At 34.9% G+C, this 24,403-nt stretch overlaps 1 protein-coding gene across 3 annotated transcripts; it reads left to right on the top strand.

The window, feature by feature from the left end:
- The first annotated feature begins 1,727 nt into the window (after nt 1–1,727).
- On the top strand, nt 1,728–5,538 carry LOC112012297 (uncharacterized). 3 transcript variants are annotated; one of them, XM_024044683.2, is made up of 5 exons: nt 1,728–1,937; nt 3,365–3,624; nt 4,056–4,540; nt 4,623–4,854; nt 4,983–5,538. In XM_024044683.2, the coding sequence occupies exons 2-5, from the start codon at nt 3,372–3,374 to the stop codon at nt 5,453–5,455; spliced, it is 1,443 nt and encodes a 480-aa protein (XP_023900451.1). In that variant the 5' UTR covers nt 1,728–1,937; nt 3,365–3,371; the 3' UTR covers nt 5,456–5,538. The 3 variants fall into 3 exon arrangements, with proteins under 3 accessions (XP_023900451.1, XP_023900449.1, XP_023900450.1); XM_024044681.2 differs by having other exon boundaries at nt 1,729–1,937; nt 3,309–3,624; XM_024044682.2 differs by having other exon boundaries at nt 1,729–1,937; nt 3,261–3,624.
- Nucleotides 5,539–24,403: the final 18,865 nt, after the last annotated feature.

The raw sequence follows: 24,403 nt of genomic DNA, 5'->3' as shown, positions 1-24,403 counted from the left end.
GGGGATTCTCCTTTAATCTAGTTCAAGATCAAGCCAACGGCCCTCGCATCAAATCAAGCACGTTCAACTATTCATTCAACTTTGAGACATCAAAGCACGATTCAAGATCAAGCTTCATAGCACCTTCGGATCGTAACGTTTCTTGGAGATCGAATCAGAGGAATTTACTGTACTCTTTCATTGTAAAGATTCATATAGATGATTGTACTCACATATATACAAATCAAATACAAGTTGATTATTTGTTGCACTATTTTGTAATCGTGTGATTTATCTTTTACGAAAATTGTATGTACAACGAGGCAAATGAGCTGGTTGAGCCAGATCAATCGGGTTGCGGGTCAAAATGGATTCGGGTAAAAAAAAAGTCATATTTTAGCGAGTTAGAAATGGGTCAGGTCAATCGAGTTGCAAGTCAAGTTGAGTTGACCCATATTTTTCACATTAATTTTTTTTTTTTAAGAAAACATGTATTTTCCATTTGGAAAGTTGCACAGCAAATTATTTGATGTAAAATGCTTTATTTTAAATTCACCACTCATATCAAGAAGAGCTCAACTAAATAAATTAATACTTGTTCAATAATTTTAAAATTATACAAAACCCAACATTATTAACCAAAAAAAAAAATAGTACAAAGGATAAGTAAAACAAATACACAATTTTAATTTCTACACAATAACAACATCTCAAGACATAAAACAAAATTACAAGTGCCTTATTGGATAACTAATTAAACAAAGAATAAAAATATATAAGAAATTTACAATATTAAAAACTAATTTTATAATCTATTATATATTTCAATTTGAGAATATACATTAAATTTTGATTGTTTACTTATTGATATATGGTTTCTTTTATAAATATCATGTTATTGTTAAGCAACACATACTCCAGAAAATATTATAATTTATTTTTAAAAACCGTTTATTTTAGACATAAATTGTTAAAAATTAGGCCTAAACATTCATAATTTATGCTAATTTCATTGATACTTTCTCTTTACTCTTTTCACATTTATAAATGTTTCTCATACATGTCTATAATTTTAAATATATGTTTTTAACTCTACTATAACTATATTATCTTGGTATGTATTTTACTATTTGTTACCTAAAAATCTTCACTCATTATAAAATGTCACAACCATTCAACTTTCAATTCATTTGCATATAATTAAGGTCTTAATTGTTTCTTTAAAGCTCACAACAAACAATTAAAATGATATTGTTTTAATTTTATTATTTTTTTACCCCAAAATATGGTTCGGGTTGCAGGTTGGACCGGGTTAATCCGCAAAAATTGAGTCGGGTCACAAGTCAACCTATTTTTGGTTTGAGTTAAAAAAAAAAATTCGGATTCGACTCAGTATTTTTCAAGTCGAATTAGCAAATTTTGAACCGTTAGATTAATTAACATTTTCAAACAAAGAGATGCTATATCCACAACATTCTTACAACTAATTATAGGTGGTTAGTTGTTATTGGTTCAAATTTAAAAGTAACACTAAGATTACTTTTTTGCCCTAACAATAACAATTAGTAACAACCTACCACTTAGGATTGTTGTAAAAATATTGTAAACATATCATTTTTCTTTCAAATAACCTACCAGTATTGACTCAAAAATTTTAAATAAATAAAATCTTTAGTAGAATTGTAGATAAATAACATGATCCACTATAAAAACAATATAATTTCTCTCTTTTGCAGCTTTGCCCATTCCAAAAGCCCCATATGGTGCCCTCTCTCCATATTCCCTGTTTTCGAACCGTACATAAATAAATTAAAAAATAAATAAATAAATAAAATGAAAAAGAAACCCTAAAAAAACCCTTTTGATCGGTAAAAAGCATAGCAGTGACTGTGAGTGAATAATTTTAGAAGAAGAAGAAGAAAAGGGTTTTTGGGGTTTGGCATAGGCATTTCATTCTGGTGAGTTTGCGTTTCCTCTCTGTATATTTATTTATTTATTCGCTTCTATTGTTTCTATCCTCTGTTTGGTTGCCAAGAAAACCCACTAACATAAAATGTGAATTCTTTTTTGTTTCGTTTCTTGAAACTATGAATAACCCACCTCTCAGATAAGCCAAAGTCGTTGTATTTGTTTGGCGCAGCCCATAATGTTGATGATTCTGAGGTTTTGTTCTTTGGATTTACGTTGTTAATCCAACACCACTTAACATGTTCTTGCTCACTTTGATATTCACAATATTTTGTTTGATTTCTCGATGAATTTATTATTATTATTAAGCTGGTAAGTAATTCATAGATGAACATTGTCCTTAGACTACTTTCTTGTTCCATATATTCTGTCCCGATCTTTGTTTCATGTGATTTTAAGTTTTGTTGGAGAGCATTTACCAAAGGGAAATGCGTGTTTTGAGAAACAGTGCACATACATATAGTAATTAGAATTGGGAACCACTAGTGAATTCTATTTCAGATTCAGGGTGTTAGAGGTGTGTAGTGTTTTTTTTTTCCAACACTGCCTCTCTGGAACCTACTGCATAAGTCTTTTTTTCTTTTCTTTTTTGGTTGTGCCCTTAGAGAATGAAATAACAAAACATTTTCTTCAAGAAATCCAGGGAAAATAAGTTTCACACATGGGACTGCCTGAATGAAATCACCGTGACTGCATGAAAATTATAAATGGAACAATGTTTAGCTCTTTACCTTAAAATTAAGATACCAAAAATTTCTCTCTTAGATCTTTTTTGAGTGTTCAAGGGCATTTGGGGGTTTCGCTACTTCATCTTTGACAGAATTTTTGGATCCCTGTAATTTTAGATCTTAGCTTTTCTTTTTTCTTTTTTTGATGAATAATTTTTCTTTCGCCTCTACTGTGTACTTACCTTATTCTAGGGTTTGCTTATTCTTTCTTTTGATAAAACTTCTATAACTCATCGAGAAAATCAATTACCAAAAAATGATTGCTTGGTAATGATCGCAGTCTTTGTTTACTAATCTGGTTTTTTTTTTTTTTTTGATAATTTGTTTATCCTTCTTTTATGTGAAGTTTTGTAACTCAGCATATTGATATGGGGAACCATTGATTTATATAGAAACTGAAAATGATGATGGATGCATGACTAATTCCTTTGTCTTGCTTCTTCTTCCTTCATTTTTTCTTCCCTCTCTCTCAGTTCTGTTTATCTATTTGCATGTGTGTGTGTGTGTGTGTGTGTGTGTGTGTGTGTGTGTGTGTGTGTCTTTGGGTGACTGACCTCTTGTGGATATGATTTATTGTCATATCAGAGAATTGGAATGATTATGGGCTTTATTGTTATTTTGGAATGACGACAGTTGGGAAAAAGTTCTGTGTATCATGTTGAGACCTAAACCATGTCTATTGATCCTAGTGCACCGATGAATTTTGTGGATGAGGATGCTTCTTCGGGCTCCGGAGATGATGCAAACATGTTAGATGGACACAAGCGTCAGTCTGGGATGCCATCTAGTTCAGGTCGTAGGAAGAGAAGTCGCAAGGCTACTGGTGATGCTATAGTGGATGCCATGCTAGAAATAGCCGCTGCTTCAAAAATGAGGGCAACTGCAATTATGAAGAATGAGGACCGGTTTTCTATAAGCAAATGCATAAAAGTATTAGACGAGATGCAAGGTGTTGATCAAAGGATTTACTTTTTTGCTTTGGATTTATTTGAGAACCCCAATGCCAGAGAAACTTTTATATCTCTTAAGAGTGAGAGACGGTTGCCATGGTTGCAGGGAAAATTTTCTGCTTCCTCTGGTTGAATGAATTGGACTACCTTGTTGGTTTTGTTCTTTTTGGTTTCAAAGTTATGCTTTGTACAATCATGAAGAATCTTAAGTAACTCTTATGTTTGTAATTAGTTCAACTTTGTGGTTCATGGCTTTGTCACTTTAGTTTGATGATTTAAATGGTCTTTACAGATTTAGTTTCTACTTTGTATTTGTTGATTAACTATGGCCATAAGACATGATTGAACTACTATTAAGAACAATTGATTGTTTATATTCATTAGTGATTGTCTTGTATTGCAAATACTGTATTTTTATTTTATTATACAGATAATACACTTGCTGGCATGGACAACTATGACTTGGATTTGGATGAGATGGAATTAGTTGCAGCAGCTGCTGGCTACTATTATCATAATAGCACAACTAAGCAGCCTCGTAATTTATCACCTCATGGAAGTAGTTTCATGACTGAAGTGCTTAATGGTCATGATGATGGATGTCGGGAAATGTTTCGGATGGATAAACATGTATTTCACAAGTTATGTGACATTCTTCGGCAAAGAGGCATGTTACGTGACACGGCTGGGGTTATGATAGAGGAGCAGCTGGCAATTTTCTTGAACATCATTGGTCATAATGAACGTAACAGAGTAATTCAAGAGCGGTTTCAACACTCAGGCGAAACCATTAGTCGGCATTTTAATAATGTGTTAAGGGCAATCAAGTCACTGTCACGTGAATTTTTACAACCTCCTCCTCTCAACACTCCTTCAGAAATCCTTGGAAACAACAGATTTTTCCCATATTTTAAGGTTTATATTTAAGCACCTGCTTTTCCCACCTTATTTCACATGCATCATATTATGTCATTGACTCTATTTTCTTTCATCTCAGGATTGTATTGGAGTCATTGATGGTATGCAAATTCCTGCACATGTCCCAGCAAAAGATCAATCTCGATTTCGTAATAGAAAAGGTATTCTATCTCAAAATGTATTGGCAGCTTGCACATTTGACCTACAGTTCATATTCGTTTATCCTGGTTGGGAAGGCTCGGCCGCAGATTCACGAGTATTAAGGGCAGTCCTAGATGACCCAGATCAGAATTTCCCTCAAATTCCTGAAGGTTTGATCACTAGTTATTTTTAAATCATTTAAAATGCTACTTGCCTGTCATATCTTATTATTTCTGGATATTACAAATGCTACCCAAAAAATCATCCTTAATTCATCTATTGATGATTTTTCTTTCAGGAAAGTATTATCTTGTGGATACTGGTTATTCAAACATGGAAGGATTTCTTGCTCCATATCAAGGGGTTCGGTACCAACTTCATGAATTTAAAGGTGCTAATCAGTTACCTAGAAATGGGAAGGAATTATTCAATCACAGGCATTCTTCTCTAAGGAATGTCATTCAGAACTCTTTCAACGTGTTGAAAACTCGATTTCCCATTCTCAAACTTGCCCCTCAATATGGTTTTCATATACAAAGGGACATAGTTATAGCTGCGTGTGTTCTACATAACTACATCCGGCGAGAGGAGAGAAATGATTGGTTGTTTACTAGTGTAGAAGGGGTGATGGTGGATGAATTGCCCGAATTTGATGAACTTCCTGATATGCAGTTGTCTTCTCCAATACAGGAACAAGCGGCTTTCTCATTACGAGAGTCAATTGCTGCAGCCATGTGGGATGACTTCATAAACAATTGGGATGAGTGGTGATTGTTAGCATTAGCGAACAATAAGTTATTGCTGATGTAATAGAATTCTCTTGATGGAATGGAACATCTAACTTCCTAGGTAAACATCTGTTGTTTGGTTTCTCGCTCATTTTGAAGGTTCTATACGGCATATCTATATAATAACTAAGAGCCGAAACGTTTGAATTTTGTTGACCACTCTTCATTGCGCTATGTGGTTACATAAATTACTGACACGTCTACATTATAGAAAATTTGAAACATCTTCTCATTTGACCACTTAAGCAAACCGGTTCAGTGAAATTTTTACCACCTGTTGGTGTTGGTGTTGCCTGTAGTAAATTAAATACACAATGCTTTCTCTCGGGTAGCAGTTACAAAAGATCAAATAAACACTTCTTTTCTTATATCTATACTCTCTCCTTCTCTCTGACTTTTATTTCCAGTGGGTAACTGTGAAACAATTTCTCCAAATCCTCTAAAGCGAAACTTTCCCTATCTATTCATTGTATGTCATCGAGAAGAAAATCGCATAGGGAGAGAAAGAAAGAGAAATCCGTGGCCGCATCCCACTACCCTCTTATTGTCGAAACCAAACCACAACTGGTAAAGGTATTTAAAATAGACAAAAACTTAGGCATTAAAATAAGATTTAGATTTGGTTATTTAGGTTTGATTAATCTAATGTTGACTATGATGAAGGTTGAGACTGCCCTACAGTTTGATTAATCATTGGTGAGATGGCTCGTAAGGTTTGATTAAGAGGCAATTGAACGACATGAGGATATAGGCGTCAAGCCTCCTAAGGTATGCCTTTCCTTCTTTTTATCTCTAATTTACAATATAAAAGGCTTTAAAAGTAGTTACGCTTTGGAATCTGGACATTAGTAATGGATTTATGTGTTTATGCTTTTGAGATTTTTATGATTGTTTACATAGTTGGGGTTTTTACACTTCTTTCATGTCCCGTTTAAAGTTAATCACATTGAAGTAGTGTCTTTGCTGTTGTCTCGGCTCTATTTATCTTTAAAAAACATACTCTTTTTTAGTTGTTGTCCTTTTTTGTTGGTATCTGCATTAGTTTATTGCTTTTGGTTGTTTTGAACAATATATGATGATTTGTCCACTATGTGTTCCATGTTTTGTTACAGATGGACACTATCACAGAAAAATGTACCTATTCATTTGGCTGCTTAAGCAAATTGTTTTAGTACTATTTTTACCACTATTGTTGTACAATTTCATCATTCCAATGGGTAGTTATGAATTTTACACCGTTCCAAATAAATTTCACTCTATATTTCTTTAGACAAAAAACCTAAAACTTTAGTTCATTCTTCATACTCTCTCTCTCTTTATAGTGAGCTTTTTGTTTTTACAATTTTTTTTTTAGTTTTTTGATTCAAGTTATTGAGTCATATTTCAATAGTAGAGAAGCTATAATCATGGATTATTCTTTTGAGGGTAATCCTTCTTTTTATTGTATTTTTCTATTTGCATAATTATATATATATATATATATTTCAATGCTTTTGTAGCTTTGAATCTTCTGAAATTTTTTTTTTTTTTGGTTTGTATTTTTCTATTTGCATAATTATATATATATATATATATTTCAATGCTTTTGTAGCTTTGAATCTTCTGAAATTTTTTTTTTTTTTGGCCTTTTTGGAAGTTTTAACATCTTAACTTTTGTGTTCATTTTTTTTCATTATCTGAAACTTTCTAGAAGATTTCAATCATCTTTATCTTATTTTCTATTCCTAGCTTTTTTTCCATATTTTTTTTTCATCATGCGTGTTTATCGATCTTTTTATTTTTTTTTTTGTATTTTTACATTCATAGCATATGTACGTGTTGTGTATGATCTTTAATTCTTTCTTTAATAGTTTGTGTGAGTATGTCTCATCTTATGGAAAATCTGTAAAGATGCTTCCTTCTTATAAAGAATCATGTGTTTTTCATGGCTTTCGTGCGTCATATTCTTAAATGATAACAATGGTTTCCTTTGACGTGGGTTTTGTTCATATTGGTTTCAAAGTTTATTTCATGTGCTATTTCTTGGCTTATATCATAGATTGTAATATATTTATTCATCAAACTGTTTGGTTGAATTATTTTTTTCGAAGTTGTTTTCAGCGTTGGACATTATCTTGAAGCATGCATGTTGGTATCATATATATATTTAAATATTGTTAAGTTGATAATAATAATGATTATATATATAGTTTAATAAATGTCTGAAAAGTATAACTGTTAACTAATGTTTTAGCTATATGGTTTTATTTTACAAATTCAATTTCGGTGTTGTAGTAAAATAAACCAAGATTAAATTATATATTGTACTCAATACCTTTCCCGTGCATCACTCAGGTTAGTGACTAGTATTATTTTAAACCCCATGTGTATGTCAACTTGTCAAGAAACGTGAATAGAGTTCATATCTAGTTACCATGTAGCCCAAAGATGTAGGTAGTGGTGGAGCTAGGATTGTGATTGGAATAAGACGGTTAAATTTTTTTCTTAATATATATTGCATCCGTATTATGTAAAATTATCTAAAATATCATAAGCACAATTCAATATACAATACATGCTTTTTTAATATACATATATACAATATAGTTAAGTGGATTAATTTATAACTCAACAATATAGTTTTCAATTTGCCTATCAACCTAGGCTTTCAAGTTAAATTACAACACATTTATTATAATGATTAAGATAAAAGAATATTATTAATAGATTAACAGATGTCTAAAAATTAGACAATAATCATTGGAATGCATAAAAATAAATTGAATCAAAATAATTAATAATATATTTTGTCAAATTAATAATAATTTTTTATATTTATATGTTATATAATATATTTACCAATTAAAAAAAATAAAGAATAAAAGAAGACAAGCCATATGCCACAATGGTTCTAGAACCATAAATTATTTCACAACTTTTTGTTACAACTCTAACATGAAAGATTGTGAGTGGTTGTCTATTACTTACATATAGACCTACTATTTTATCTTTGCCACTCACACTTTGCTACATCTAATGGCGAAAATTTTGTGAAATAAGTAGGGGTAATATATTTTTTCCACCCCACACCTAGGAGTAAACTAAAGTGATATCAAGTTTTGCTTTTAACGTGTATGTTTTTTAACCATTCATGTGGTCATTACTTAATAGCTTTATTGTATAGGAATTGGAGCAAGAAGTAGTATAGAAGTCTTGGAGTCTATAAACTGTAATGCACTACTAATCTAAGTATTAATTACTTGAAGTAAAGAATGGAAGGAAAAGGAAAATGGGATAGAGAGAGACAGAGAAAACTAAGAGAATATGTACTACAAATCTACTAGGGGCAATGGCACTAGTGGCATAATTTTTTGAAGATGAAGAAAAAAAGTGTGTGAAACACAACCTCCTTCAACTATAAATACCAAAGTAAGCCAAAGAGTTTTTTTTTTTTTTTTAAATGAGAAAGGGGTATTGTGGGCGCAACGCACCTTTGGAGAGAGGAGTATGCCTCAGCCAAGTGGACTAGGGTGGAGAAAAGAAACGGAGTTGCCACCTAGTTGTTGGAAAATTTGGTTTTATATCTCATACAAAACACACAGCGGAAGCAATAATTATGGATCTATTTCATTCATGAGAAATAACATATAACCTTGAATTATAAAACAAAGAATAGAAAGCGTACCTTGGTGCGGTGAAATTCAAAACCAAAACTTGGAAATACTTGGGAATACTTTTAATCTTCACTCCAATTCCACTTAATGCCCAAGAAGTGTGGTCTCTCAATCAGTTTTCAAGAAGAGAATAAAAGAGTGTCCAACACCCATATACAAACCATTTCATGTCTTTTGATCTTAATGAAAGACTCATATGAAAAGACTTATGAAATTTTGTATATTTCTCTCCTTATATATAACTAATTATCTAATTGGGCTAACCTTTTAAGTCTTTCCAATTGGGCTTAAGTGTGTGGCTTGGAGTGGGACCAAAAGAAACCAATAAGACACTAACTCCAATGGGCCTTGGGCTTTTCTGTCAACTCTTGACAAGTCCAAAGTTACCATTAACTATATTTAATACCACTATATAAATATAGTTGCACTCTAAGCCTTATCTATAAATTATATTCCAAGACTTTATTATATATGCAACCCCTTCATTAAAATATTCATAGTAATACAAAGTCATGAATGTAGACTGTCACTTTGAAGATTATTACATCTTAATCCTTGAGTACCCGGTTTATTCTTTTATGTCATTCATCATATATTTATGAAATCCAATTCTATAAATATATACTTTAGTGACTCCTTACTAAAGTGGTTAGGCTCAACACTCTGAATAACCAAATTCATTAAACTTATCTCAAGGGAATATTTTACATCTCCGTTAAAAGATTATGAATTCCATCTTGAGAATATATGTTCCATCAACATTAAATGTGGTTGTCCAACATACTGAAGTTTTTACCGTAATTTATAGATCTCACTCCTAATATATCAAAGCAACCTACATCTCATGAGCAGATCCATTATTCTCTTAAGATTTGAGTTGATTTAAATAGAAGTTGTGAGATTTATTATTCATTTGACAGTCGTTAAGAGAATAATAAATCTCACAGCGGTCCAGTTCAATATGTCTTAACTCTTAAAACATATCAATATATCAACTAAAAGTCTCCACTTCCATAATCAAGACAAATCATCTTAGTTGATATGTTATAGTCTTCGCAAATGAAATGCCCAATTTTATCATCAACTACGAACTAAAATTCTGAGTTTACAAAGAACTTGTGATTTATATTTTCTGTGACTTTTCACATAAATCACATACTATACATCTCATGGACTAAGATAATGTCTCATTAGTTCATTTATAGATAAATTAGATTTTAGGGTATAAACTCCAACAATTATTTCATTTAATTAGTTCTAGAACTGTCTCATTAGTTCATTTAATTATTTATGTCATGCCAATAAATTAGATTTTAGGGTATAAACTCCAACAATCTCCCACTTGCCCTCAAAGACAATTTACCATATATCCGACACTTATCTCCCTTTAGAGTAATTCATAGTCACTCTAAGACAAGGTTTGGAAATAAGTTTAAGCCAGATTTATTGCATAAATTATCTTTTCTACTACTACTTCACACGTACTCATATTTCTCTAATGAGAAAATACTTACACTTAATGTGTATCTTCACCACCTAGGATGAACACAAATCTTGAAGTCCAACTTCATGAATCACAATCAAACTGCAAGTCAGTATTTGTACAGCCAATAACCATCAAAACCTCACTCTTATGGACAAGCATATAATCCCTCATTCTCCTGAGATATTTGAGTATACGCTTTACTCCCACTAAATTAAGTGATCTTTGATTCAACTGATATTTGCTTACTATGCCCACCGTAAAATAGATATTTAGCCTAGTATATAGCATAGCATAAAGACTCCATATTCTAACATATCAAAGGCAAACAAACAAATAAACAGAGAAATAGAATATACATGTGAAAATAAGCTGGAACAGAGACATATTAGACAAATAAAAATAAAGAAACAGAAGCAAAAAGTTGCAAATTAGGGAGATTCCGGCATTTTACCCTTTTTTTTTTTTTTTAAATTGGCAATATGCCCCTGTTTCCAAACTATATAAGGCCGTGCTCTTGTTTCGATACTCGATTACCTTAAAATCGAGTTTCAATTAAATACTTGATTTGTAAAAAATCGAGTTATGCCCGATCAAACTTTAAAATAATAATAATAATAATTGCATGGAACTCGACTTTAGGGAGCTCGAGTTCCAAAATGCCACTATAGGGCTTTAAAACGTCACTATAAGGATTAAAAAAGCCACTATAGGGCACCCTGAACCTAGTATAGGGCGATCACATTTATAAAAAAAAAAATTTGCAAAAAAATGCCACTATAGGGCTCCCTGAACCTGGTATGGGGCAATCACACTTATAAAAAACAAAATTGCAGAAAAACGCCACTATAGGGCTCCTTGAACTTGGTATGGGGCGATCACACTAAAAAAAAAAATTTGCATGGAACTCGAGTTCCACGCAATTTTTTTTTTTTTTTTTAAGGTAATCAGGCATAACTCGATTTTCTACAAATTGAGTATTTAATTGGAACTCGATTTTAAGGTAATCAAGTATCGAAACAAGGGCACGCACCTAAATAGTTTGAAAACATAGGCATATTGCCAAATTTTTAAAAAAATAAGGGTAAAATGCCAGAATCCCCTGCAAATTAGGGTTTCTAGACTTGAGTACGCGTATGCATACATAAGGCCTGCGTATGCAGCTTAGCTGTATGCATATGCATGCTTCGAGTATGCGTACGCATACACGCCCAAACCTTAACCCAGAAACAGAAACATAGAAAAACAGAGCAAAACTTAAAAACTAGAAATCTAACAACCTAACATGCTTTAAAACAGAAAATTACTAAACCCTAGGCTACCTAAACATATTAAAACATAAATAAGACAAGAAAAACGGATAGAAAGAAAAAATTAAAACAAAGAAAAGAAAAGAAAGGGTTAGAACTCAATAACTCAAACACAAAGCTTTTCAAGCTTGATTTTGACCATTCCCCTCAGTCAATCTATTCACAGCCAAATAAAATTGATTAGTAAACTTCAAAACTCAAAGATCAAGACCAAAAAATGTCTCAATTAGAATAAAATTGACTTGAGGATGTTTTGTGAAAAACTCCCTCTTTTATTCACTACTTCTACTGAATCTTAAGTTTTCCCTTCGGATTTTCTGTGTGTTTTGAAAATGTACCATGTATGACTTTTTATATTGAGAAAATGGGGGTTTGGAATGGCTCCTAGATGATGTGAGATTCATTCCAAATCTTAGCTTTAATGTTTTCATAGTTTTTGGAACCCTACCATGCATACGCATGCCCATGTATGCGTACACATGCATAAAGCTTGTGTACGCATGCCCTAGAGTTTCTGTGGCCTTTATTTTCCAAAAATTGTTTTATTCATCTCATCAAAGAGTTATATTTTCCATAAAAACCTTCCTCAAGTCAATTTAAGTCTGATCGGGCCCTCAACCAACCTTGGGCTTTAGAATTTTACCATCATTGGAGAACGGGAACCCGAGTCGTAAGAAATACAAAATGCGGCGTCTACAAGTTTTTTTTTAAATCTATTTTTCTTTCTTGAGAAAATTGTTAAACCAAATGAGTTTCTCTAAAAAAACAAACAGAGAATGTGGCATTTGGGGGGGGGGTAGTTTTAAAACTTAAAACACTGAAATTAAAAAAAAAAAAAAAAAGTTAAAGAACTGAAATGAATGTTGGTAAAACTTAGATAATCAGTTTTGCATTTTAGCCTTTTATATATAAAATGATACATAGACTTATGTATGCTCATGTACATATGTATATCGTATTTGAACAATAACATATTTATTATATTGTATGAATCTATTAATGGTTATATATATATATATATACATGAATAATCAATTTTTGTGATTTTTATCAAAGTTGAAATATCACTTATGAATTAAAAGACTTTTATTAATTAGATAGATACCAAGTACAATCTACATAATTTTATGTTGTTTTGGTTAATATAGTCTCGTAAAATGTTCAAATTATATTCTTTAAAAATACATTATAAATATTTATGTACTTGAAAATTATGAGTTTAGTTTGAAAATAATATCATACTCTAAAGTTTAATGTATAATTATCTTTGTAGGAATAATAGGCCCAGTAGTGTATATATATATATATATATATTGGGCCATGGGCCCTGTCCGAGGACGCCTAGTAGTTCGAGGATGGGTAAACGTTGTCACGAAAGTCCGCATTAGTGAATGAAGAAAAGGGTCTGGTCATGAGGGTTCAGGAAGGTGGTCCAACGAGGAATGCCTCCTCAGCTAAGCAAAGTAGAGTTCAAAAGGTGTGGTCTGCCATCCAGAGTAATGTTTCGGGAGATTCTATTGATACGGATATACATCATGAAAGCACAGGACAAAGGAAAGTTATGAAATATCTAAGAGAAAGCTGCTACCCCCACATTGAATACTTTGCAGCTAACTCTCTGACTGCATGAATGTGGAAGTGATACCTAAACAGTAATTTTTAGCTTTACAGCTATTCCTAGAGACTTCAGGAAGGTGCTGATGGAATAAGAATCAAAGCTAGCAACTTAATCTACACATGGAGAGTGCAGATGAAAGAAGGAGGATAGTATAAAAGAGAAAGAAGACCCTGAGGGAGAGGGATCGAGGAATTGAGGGAAAAACATTGTAACAACAGGAACTAGACTTGTAATCAAATCCAAAAGAAATATAAATAAGAACTAATCTCCTCGAATTGGGTCGAGGACGATTTTCTTTGGATAAAACTAGTTTATCTTTAACTAGTTTATCTTTACTTTCTTGTCATTTGGATCCACTATAATTGTTATCCAACTCAGTAGAATCTAGTTTTCTAACCCACTTTCTACAAATTCATTGTATTGAGCTCTTTAGGCCTAAGTCCTTTTACCTTTTAGGCTTAGGAACCAAATTGAGCTCCTACAATTGGTGTCGTCTATGGGAAATTCTTGTGTTGTAGTGAGTTTAACATTCAATTAAGGTAGGTTCAGGTCCAAATCGAGGAGAGTCTGTTAGTTCCCAACGTTAAGACCAGTTTCTCAACCTTGAACGGAGAAGGGACTGAGAGGTCAGTGTGCATACCGTGCATACTAGTAGGAGCCAATCTTGAGGTGGGAGTCATGTCTCTCATGAAGAGAATGATAGAAGCATGCAATTGGAGATTGACTGTTTGCGAAGGAGGTTACGCCGCGAGCGACATTAGGGAACTCAATGAAATTCTGGCCCCTCTTCTGATGATGATAATGATAATAGCTACTGCTCCAGGTCTAGGACTCCTAGTGAGTCTTTTTTGTATGATGAGGATCTACGTTATAGGTAAAGAAGGGAGAGTCCGCCTCATAAAAGTCTGGGGAGTGATGCTATTGGCAAGGCTCTTAATCAGATTTCTAAATCACCTTTTACTTGTAGGGTTAAGAGAGGAAAACTTTCTCGGCGGTTTACTTAGCCAACATTTACCTTGTATAACGACAAATTAGACCTTGTGAAGCATGTTAGCCACTTCAACCAGAGAATAGCTGTTCACTCAAAGAATGAAACCCTAATGTGCAAGGTGTTCCCATCCAACTTGGGACCTACGGCAATGAGGTGGTTCAATGGTCTGAGAGAGGGTTTTATTAACTCCTTTAAGGAGCTTACTAGAGCATTTGGTTCTCACTTTGTTACCTGTAATAGGGTCCTTCGGTCCTTAGACTCCATGTTGTCCATGATTATGTGAGAAGGGGAAACCTTAAAGATGTATTTTGATAGATATTGGGAGATGTTTAATGAGATAGATGAGAACTTTGATGACGTAGCTATAAGGACTTTTAAGGTCGGCCTACTTGCCGAGCATGATCTGAGGAAGTTGTTGACTAGAAAGCCTTCTAGGAGTGTACGTCAGCTCATGGACCATATTGACGAGTATAAGCGGGTCGAGGAAGACCAAGAGTAAGGGAAGGGGAAGGCTAAGGTGGTCCCTCAAGATAGAAGAGATTTTAGGTCAGACAGATACAACAGTAACCGGCCTTGAAGGGACTTTGTTGGATAATCTGGATCTACTGCTACTTAAATGGTTAGCACAGTGTTTCGAGAGCCAATACATCAACTCTTGGAAAAAATAAGAATGAGTCATACTTTAAATGGCCAAATAAGATGGGAGGAGACTCCGCAAAGCATAACCAAAGCCTTCACTGCCAATATCACCAGGAGTAAGGGCACACCATGGAGGATTGTAGAACTTTATGGAGTCATCTAGAGCAGCTAGTCAAAAATGGAAAGTTGAAGCAATTTCTATATCAGCCTAGCGGGCAAAGGGGCTAGGTATGATCAGGATCTCAGAGAGATACTTCTTCAAGGCCACTTTTAGGCACAATTAATGTTATCCTCGCTACTCCAGAAAGGACTAGTTCTCATCCCTCTAGGGTGATGTTTGTAGCCCGGCCACTCTCCGAGGACTCTAACCTTGAGCCGAAGAGGGGTAGGATGGAAGTCTGACCAACATTGAGTTTTTCTGATAAAGACAAAGTTAGAACTGTGTAGCTAGATGATGATGCCCTAATGGTCACCCTTAGTATAGAAGGGTATGATATGAAGAGGGTGTTGGTAGATCAGGACAGTGGTGTAGAGATCATGTACCCTGATTTGTATGAAGGGCTAAGATTGAAACCTGAAGATTTGGCATGTTATGATTCACCCTTGGTGGGCTTCAATGGGAAAGTTGTTATTCCAAAAGGACATATTAGACTACCCATGCAAGCAGGTTCAGAAGTGGTTGAGGTAGACTTCATTGTGGTGGATGCTTATTCTCCCTACACGGCCATTGTGGCAAGACCCTGACTTCATGCCCTAGGAGCCATTTCCTCCACCCTACATTTGAAGGTGAAGTATCCGTCCGAGGACCAAGTTGAGGAGCTAGTTGGGAGCCAATATATGGCTAGACAATGTTTGGTAGCTGCGATCAGACATCTAGGTGAAGTTGAGTCTTCGACCTCAGTTGAGCAAGGTTTATAGCAATCAAGGATCACAATGTCGTCTGGGGATGTGGTGATAGAGGGTGCCAAATGTGAGGAATTAAGAAAAGTCATCATTGGTGGTGACGAGGAGAAGTTTTTCTAGGTCGGAGATCAGTTGCCTCCCTAGGAGAAGGAAGAGCTAATAGAGTTTCTCATGAAGAATGTTGATGTGTTTGCGTGGACTGCCTATGAAGTTTCGGGGTTGGATCCAAACTTCATCTACCATCATTTGAATATTAATCCGTCCGTCATCCCCAAAAAGTAACCACCTCGGCGCTCATCTAAGGACCATTCTAATGCCTTCAAGGAGGAGGTGGTCAAGCTTAAGCGGGCTGGGACTATTAAGGAGGTGTTTTACCCTGAGTGGCTGGCCAATACTGTGGTGGTGAAGAAGAAGTGTGGAAAGTGGCGAGTATGTGTGGACTTTACAGATTTGAACAAGGTCTACCAAAAAGACCCCTTCCCTATGCATCAGATAGATCAGTTAGTGGATGCAACGATAGGCCATCCTCAGATAAGCTTCTTGGATGCCTTTCAATGGTACCATTAAATACCATTGGCTTTGGGTGACTAGGAGAAGACAATTTTTGTTACTCCTACTGTAAATTACCATTACAAGGTGATGCCCTTTGGATTAAAGAATGCAGAGTCTACCTATCAGAGGATGATGACTAGGATGTTTGAGCCACAACTAGGCAAAAATATTGAGATTTATATAGATAATATGGTGGTGAAAAGTAAGATGGTGTCCAAGCATGTGGAAGACCTTGGGAACATTTTTGAAATACTAAGGAGGCATAAACTACGCCTTAATGCTTCCAAATGTTCTTTTGGCATTGGCTCAGGTAAATTTCTAGGCTACATGGTCAATCATCGTAGAATTGAAGTCAACCTTGATCAGATTAAGGCAATTAATGATTTGCAACCTACTCGGAATTCCAAAGAGGTCCAAAAGTTAACAGGGATGACTGCTGCTTTAAACCGATTCATCTCTCGGTCAGCAGACAGGTGTAGGCCTTTCTTTCAGTTGTTGCATAAGTGGAAGGGGTTTGAGTGGACCGAGGAGTGTGCTTTTGCCTTCTAGCAGTTGAAGGAATACCTTTCTTGGCCAGCTATTATGTCCCGGCCCGAGGAAGAGGAAGTCCTATTTGCTTATGTTGTACTAATACAAGTTGATAATGGAATACAAAGGCTAATTTATTATGTAAACAAGTCACTGCATGAGGCCGAGATTCGTTACCTACCACTGGAAAATGTCATTTTAGTAGTAGTGCATACTATGCGTAAGCTTTCCCACTACTTCCAATCCTACACAGTTGTTGTTTTAACCCAACTTCCACTTTAATCACTATTTCGAAGTGCTGATTACACAGGAAGGATTGCCAAGTGGGGTATATCAAGTATATGCCTCGCACATCTATTAAGGGCTAGGTCCTCGTAGATTTAGTGGCCGAGTTTATTGAATTCCTGTTGGAAAAGGAAGTGGAAAAGCAGAACATGGATGAAAGATCAGTTGACATGGTTTTCTTGCAAGAGCCTCTATCCTGGAGGGTATACGTTGATGGTGCAGCAAATCAAAGAGAATATGGAGTGGGGCTAGTTGTAATTTCTCCTAAGAAGAACATTATTGAAAAATCCCTAAGGTTGGTTTCTCAGCCACAAATAATGAGGCTGAGTATGAGGCTCTATTAGTAAAGATGACTATGATCCAGAAAATGGGACTAAAAACAATGGAGATATTTTTAGATTCAAGGTTGGTTGTAGGCCAGATAAAGGGAGAGTTGGAGGCCAAAGATGTGAGAATGCAAGAGTATTTGAATCAAGTTAGGCGCTTGCAATCAAGGTTCGAGTCTTTCACCTAACTGCAAATCCCTAGGCAGGAATACACATGTTGATTCTCTTGCCACTCTCACGATCTCCTCAACGCAAAGCTTACCTCGGGTTATCCTTGTTGAAGACTTGTGTAAACCTACTGAGATGAAGAGAGAGATAGTCAAGATTCATCAAATTAGGGTGGGACTTACCTAGATGGACTCTATTGTGATATTCCTTAAGGAAGATATCTTACCCGAGGGGAAGGCAGAGGTTGACAAAGTGCGGAGAAAGGCTCCTCAATTTTGGCTATCTGAGGACCAAAAGTTGTACAAGCGCTCTTTTTCTAGGCCATATTTGCTATGCATACACCCCGAGGCAGTAGAGCTACTCCTAGAAGAGTTATATGAAGGGATTTGTGGAAGCTACATAGAAGGCAGATCCTTGTCTCATAGAGCCCTCACTCAAGGATATTGGTGGCCGAATATGCAGAAGGAAGCACAAGAGTACGTAAAGAAGTGTGACCAATGTCAAAGATTTGCCCTAAATATTCATCAACTAGAGGGTGTCCTCAATCCTCTTTCTAGCCCTTAGCCTTTTGCTTAATGGGGCTTGAATATTGTAGGACCTTTTCCTAAGGCATCAAGAAATAAGAGATGACTGCTGGTTGGCACAGATTACTTCACCAAGTGGGTTGAAACTAAACCACTATCAAATATAAGGGATGTGGATACCAAGAGATTCGTGTGGAAAAATATTGTCACTCGGTTTAGGATTCCTCATACCCTCATCTTGGATAATGGTTTTTAGTTTGATAGTAAAGTCTTCAGGAGGTACTATTGTGACCTGGGCATTAAGAATAGGTATTCCACCCTAGCATATCCATAAGGGAATGGACAGACCGAGATTGTCAATAAAGTCATAGTGAATGGACTTAAAAAGAGGTTGGACGATGCCAAGGGTAAATGAGTAGAAGAGCTGTCACATGTTCTTTGGACATATCGCACTACCCCTCGTAGGTCAACAGGAGAAACCCCTTTTTCAATGACTTATAGAGCCAAGACAGTAATTCTTTTGGAGACCGGATTCCTAACATTGAGAACGAGCTCTTTTATTCCGAACAACAATGACGAGTTATTAAAGAAGAGCTTAGATTTGATTGAAGAGCGAAGAAAGATGCCATGTTTCAATTAGCGCATTATCAACAGAAGCTCAAGAAAGGGTACGACTCAAATATGAGGTTAAGGCCATTAATGATTGGAGACTTAGTATTAAGAAAGGTTGTGGGTATTGCAAAGAACCCAGTATAGGAAAATTTAGGGCCCAACTGGGAAGGGCCATATCGTATCACCTCGATGACTGGAATAGGTGCATATTACCTCGAAGATCTAGATAAAAATGTTGTACTACATCCCTAGAATGTAAATAACCTGCGAATGTATTATTCATTTCTGCCATATTTTTGTTTATGACATTATGCATTATACCTATTATTTGTTTTAAACAGAATCTTAGTCATGCCTGACTCCTTGGACCACATACTTTGGGTAAATTAATACTTCATATCATTTTTCTAAGTGTTAAACAGAACCTTATGATGTGCATGAAATACATACAACAAAATACTCACATATCTACATATTTAGCTTTATTTTTATGTTATTTCATGACTGATTATATAATATCTTTACGTTGCAGGTAACAACAGCTTTACTTGCAAAGTGGCACTAGGCCAATTGAATCAAGTCAAATTACATCCAGCCAGGCATGAATTTAAGAGAAGATCAACCCAATTAAATTCAAGTCCAATTCGGATTAGCATTATAGCCTGCACATTAGTTTGTATTTTCAGTATAACTTTCGGCTTAGATGTCCAATTGAGATGATTCAAGTTGTACTGGAAAGTTAACTTAAAGAGCTACAACTTTGTAGTTTACCAGGAGCCTGAATTCTGACGTTAAATGGGCCAAAATAGTCGGTTAAGTGAAACCTAAAAATCTGGGATTTTCTCCAAACGGGAATTCAACTTGTAATAGGATTTGTTGACCTATTTAAAGGCTTTTAGGGCAAAATTCAGGGGGATTGAGGCTAGTGCTAGGGCTGGGGGCTAAACATAGAGAGTGCGGCTACCTCTTCCATGATAGTTAGTTTTATTTTATTTGTCTAGTTTAATATTTAGTATTTTATTTTTGTGTTTTCTTTCAATTACTATGAGTAGCTAAATTTATAATTAGGGTTGAGGATGAAACCTTGTTAAGAATTATCAATAATATTTATGTGATTTAATTTTTCCCATAATAGTTGATTTTTAATGATTTAAATTGTTCTTGCTTCATATCAATTAACTAAAATGGGATTCTAGATATGAGTTTAATCATGTTTTTCTCATGATTTAGGATTTGTCTTAATTAATTGAATGCTGGGTTTGTTAATTCATGATTGTAAAATTGGATATCATTTGTGATTTGTCTGTCAATGGATAAAATTTATGATTTAATTTTTAAAATTGGATATATCTTGTAATTTGTTTGGCTGCGGATACAATTAATGATTTGGTTTTATACTTAAGAAGCGAAGAAGAACATGCTTTTGATTTTTAAAATAAGGATTTTAATGAGAATATTTTCCATGATAGCGAGATTGATTTCTAGATTATCATGTAATGAGTTGGAAAAAATTAATAATCATAAATATATGCTGATATGACTTACAAGGCGGATTTTAAAACTTTAATTCCTTTCCCTTGATTGTTTACATCTTTTTATTACTTTATATCCTTTGCTTAGTTTAATTATTTGCTTAATTTTATTATTTGCTTAGTTTATTTAATTTCAAAACAACCAATTTTTATTAAACTAAATTAGGATTAATTTGGTTAAGGTTTAATTAATTTTCCTATGTTCATTCAAGTCCCTGTGAGTTTGACCTCGTTCTTGTTAAACTACACTTCGGTACGGTTCGTACACTTGCAAGTACTTCAAAATTTCACAACACCTTAATCATGTCTGATTCCTCAGACCACATACTTTGGATAAATTAATACTTCCTATTATTTGTTTAAGTATCAAATAAAACCTTGGTCATGCTTGACTCTTCGGACCACATACTTTGGGTAAATTGATATTTTCTATTATTTTTCTAAGTGTTAAAGAGAACATTGATCATGTCTGGTTCCCCGGATCACATACCTTAGGTAAATTAATACTTCCTATTATTTGTTTAAGTATTAAACAGAATTTTAATCATGTCTGACTCCTCGGATCACATACTTTGGGTAAATTAATATTTCATATCATTTTTCTAAGTGTTAAACAGAACATTATGATAGGCTACAAACTGAATGACCCCTTGTGATTAAACCAATTAATTAATTAGCCAAGTTATTAATTAATCAATTTAACATGCAAATATGTGGAAGCACAAACAAATCACCAAAAACTAGATATGCAGCGGAAATTAAAAGACACGATGATTTGTTTATGAATGGGGAAAACACTTACGGCAAAAACCCAACGGGTGATTTTCAGGTCACCACTCCCAAAACTCCACTATTATCAATCAAGCGGTTACAAGTAAAGGAATCCCAAGTACCTTACCAACCTACAATTGAACCATTATCCCAATACCCAATTGGACTTGATCTGTAGTGACAGTTCTCCCTTTTGATGCACGGCTCCCAAGTACGTGACTAACTAGTTTGATGCGCAGATCCCAGTACGCGGTTTACTCCTTTGCACGAATCCCAGTACGTGACTAATTCCACAGTAACCTTTTAATTGTTGTAGTTGATTTGCAGCAGCTTCATATAGAAACACCAATAAGATCTTCAATGTTGGTGTAAGAGACTTTGCTTGGTCACAAAACCCAAAGGCATACAAGAAACGCAGCAAGAACTCTTTCTTCTGTAGGAGGAAGCTAGGGTTTTAAAAAGAAAACCTTATGATGCTTTCTAGGGTTAGGTTTTTCTTTTTCCCATCTCCTTTAAATAGGAGCTTAATGGGCTCTCCTATTCCAAATAGGTTTACACAAGCCTTGGGCTTTTCCTTGTCCAACAAGGATTTTACAAACCCATAAAAAAATAGCCTTTTAGAATAAAACATTGCTGGCTATAATCTGAAAATTCGTAAGCTCGATCGATCGAGACATCTATCGAGCTTGAATGAATCTCGACAGATCGAGATTCTGTCAAGGAGGTATCGAGACCTGCAAATTGCACTTTTCTTGAGCAGTTCTTAAGTAATCTTCATGTCTTCAATTTAGCCACTTGTAATGATCATCTTGAACCTACTTAGATTTACCCAAATACAAGTAAAGTGCGTTTTATCAAAGAATATGTCAATTACATAAAAATATGTTCCCAACACATTAGTCATGCTTGATTCCTCAGACCACATATTTTCGGTAAATTGATATTTTCTATTAATTTTCTAAGTGTTAAATAGAACATTGTTCATGCCTGATTCTTCGAATCACATACCTTGGGTAAATTAATACTTCCTATTATTTGTTTAAGTATTAAAAAAACCTTAGTCATGTCTGGTTTCTCAAACTACAAACTTTGGGTAAATTAATATTTCATATCATTTTTCTAAGTGTTAAACAGAACCTTAGTCGTGTCTGATTCCTCAAACCACATACATTGGATGAATTGATATTTTTTATTATTTTTCTAAGTGTTAAACAGAACCATGGTCATGTCTGGTTCCTCGGACCACATGCCTTAGGTAAATTAATACTTTCTATTATTTGTTTAAGTATTAAATAGAACTTTAGTCACGTCTAGCTTCTCGGACCACATACTTTGGGTAAATTAATACTTCATATCATTTTTCTAAGTGTTAAACAGAATCTTAGTCATGTTTGGTTCCTCGGACCACATATATTGGGTAAATTAATACTTCCTATTATTTGTTTAAGTATTAAACAAAACCTTGGTCATGCTTGGCTCCTCAGACCATACACTTTAGGTAAATTGATATTTTCTATTATTTTTCTAAGTGTTAAACAGAACCTTGGTCATGTCTAGTTCCTTGGACTATATACGTTGGGTAAATTAATACTTCATACTATTTGTTTAAGTATTAAACAGAACTTTGGTCATGCCTTGCTCCTCGGACCATATACCTTAGGTGAATTAAAACTTTTTATTATTAGTTTAAGTGGTAAACAGAACCCGCCATGCTAAATGGCAAAGACCTTCATTGTAGTAACTTGATCAAATGGACACTCTTGAGTATCACTTAAAGCATTTGCAAGTATATCTATGATCTGTTTGAGAACTGATTATCACCTCCCGTTCTTTAGACTTACTGATAAGTAGAGGGTTAGGTGGAGCCCGACATGGATGGATGCTCTACCATTGTGCATGTTTTTGAAGTTAAGGGTATACTTTGTTGAGATTGTAGACTTACTAGGTTAAGCTTGTCCTGTTGCTGATCATGTGGGATGTAGTAACTATGTTATCACTTATGCATATAACTAAATGGAGCCATATCTTATTATCACATTGATTAAATGTGCAATAAAGCAGAAACTATGTTAGGATAAATGCAAATACCACAAGTATGAAAGAAAAGCTTATAATTATCATTAAGCTAAACCTCAGAAAAAAGCAAATTGATTACAAAAGGGCGAATTGATTACAAATTTTGGAAACAAAAACAACAGTTCAAAAAAAAAAAAAAAACAACTCATGGCTTCATTTTTATTACAAGCTTGTCTTTTGCTGGGGTCTTGGTGGGCTGGGCAGTTGTTGCTGCTGAGGATGCTTGGCCTTTACCCTTGGATTCTTCCTTGGCAGGAACGGGGAAAGTTGCCAACACCAGCTCATGGCTTTAGGAAACCACCCCTCCCTTAGAAGAATCCTTGGGTCCAGCTGGAGGCTTTGTAGTTTCAGGGGCGACCTCCTTGGGGTTTTCTTTTTCCTTCTCAGTTGTGCTAGCTTGCTTTGCCTTGTTGGAGGACTTTGAGAAGAGGAAGGTCCTTGGTCGGTATCTCATCAATGGAGCTTAAATCTTTAGGGGTTGCATCATCCTGGGAGACTGATGAGTTTAGTGCCCGAATTACATGGGGTAGTAACATTCTCTGCTCTCTTAAGTGCTAAGGAGGCCTTAAACCCGGCCAGGTTGAGGGCCTCATTTAACACCTGGAGGCAGTATGCTCTACGTAGCCCCGAGACCTTAGCCCTAAGGGCCTTCTCGGTCTTAGCTATCCCCACGTCGTAGTCATCTTATTCAGCCTAGTCCCTAGCCTTCTCAGCATCCTTCAATTTTTTCTTTAGCATTTTTATTTGCTCCTTGGCTGCAGCAAGCTTATTCTCAGCTTGGCGAAGTTGCTTGCGTTGAGCCTCGACTTGCCTTTCAGCCTTTTCCAGAGAAGCCTCAGCGCTCTTCTTCTCCTTCTCAGCCTTGGTAAGCTTGGCGTTTAGCTCATTGATCCTCTTCTCAGCCACGTTAAAGGCCTCAACAGTAGCAATATGCCTGCTCTCCTCATCCTTCATTTGTTA

Source organism: Quercus suber, unplaced genomic scaffold (assembly GCF_002906115.3).
Source record: "Quercus suber isolate HL8 unplaced genomic scaffold, Cork oak 2.0 scaffold_629, whole genome shotgun sequence".
NCBI classification, from domain to species: domain Eukaryota; kingdom Viridiplantae; phylum Streptophyta; class Magnoliopsida; order Fagales; family Fagaceae; genus Quercus; species Quercus suber.
Note: the sequence above shows the minus strand (reverse complement) of the source record. Positions and strands in the feature narration are given on the sequence as shown.

What these genes read in the sequence shown, in the direction of transcription:
- LOC112012297 (XM_024044681.2), top strand. Translation starts at nt 3,348, where the DNA reads ATGTCTATTGATCCTAGTGCACCGATGAATTTTGTGGATGAGGATGCT. An exon ending in GATTTTTCCCATATTTTAAG is followed by an intron (nt 4,541 to 4,622) that starts GTTTATATTTAA and finishes CTTTCATCTCAG; the next exon opens with GATTGTATTGGAGTCATTGA. An exon ending in TTTCCCTCAAATTCCTGAAG is followed by an intron (nt 4,855 to 4,982) that starts GTTTGATCACTA and finishes TTTTTCTTTCAG; the next exon opens with GAAAGTATTATCTTGTGGAT.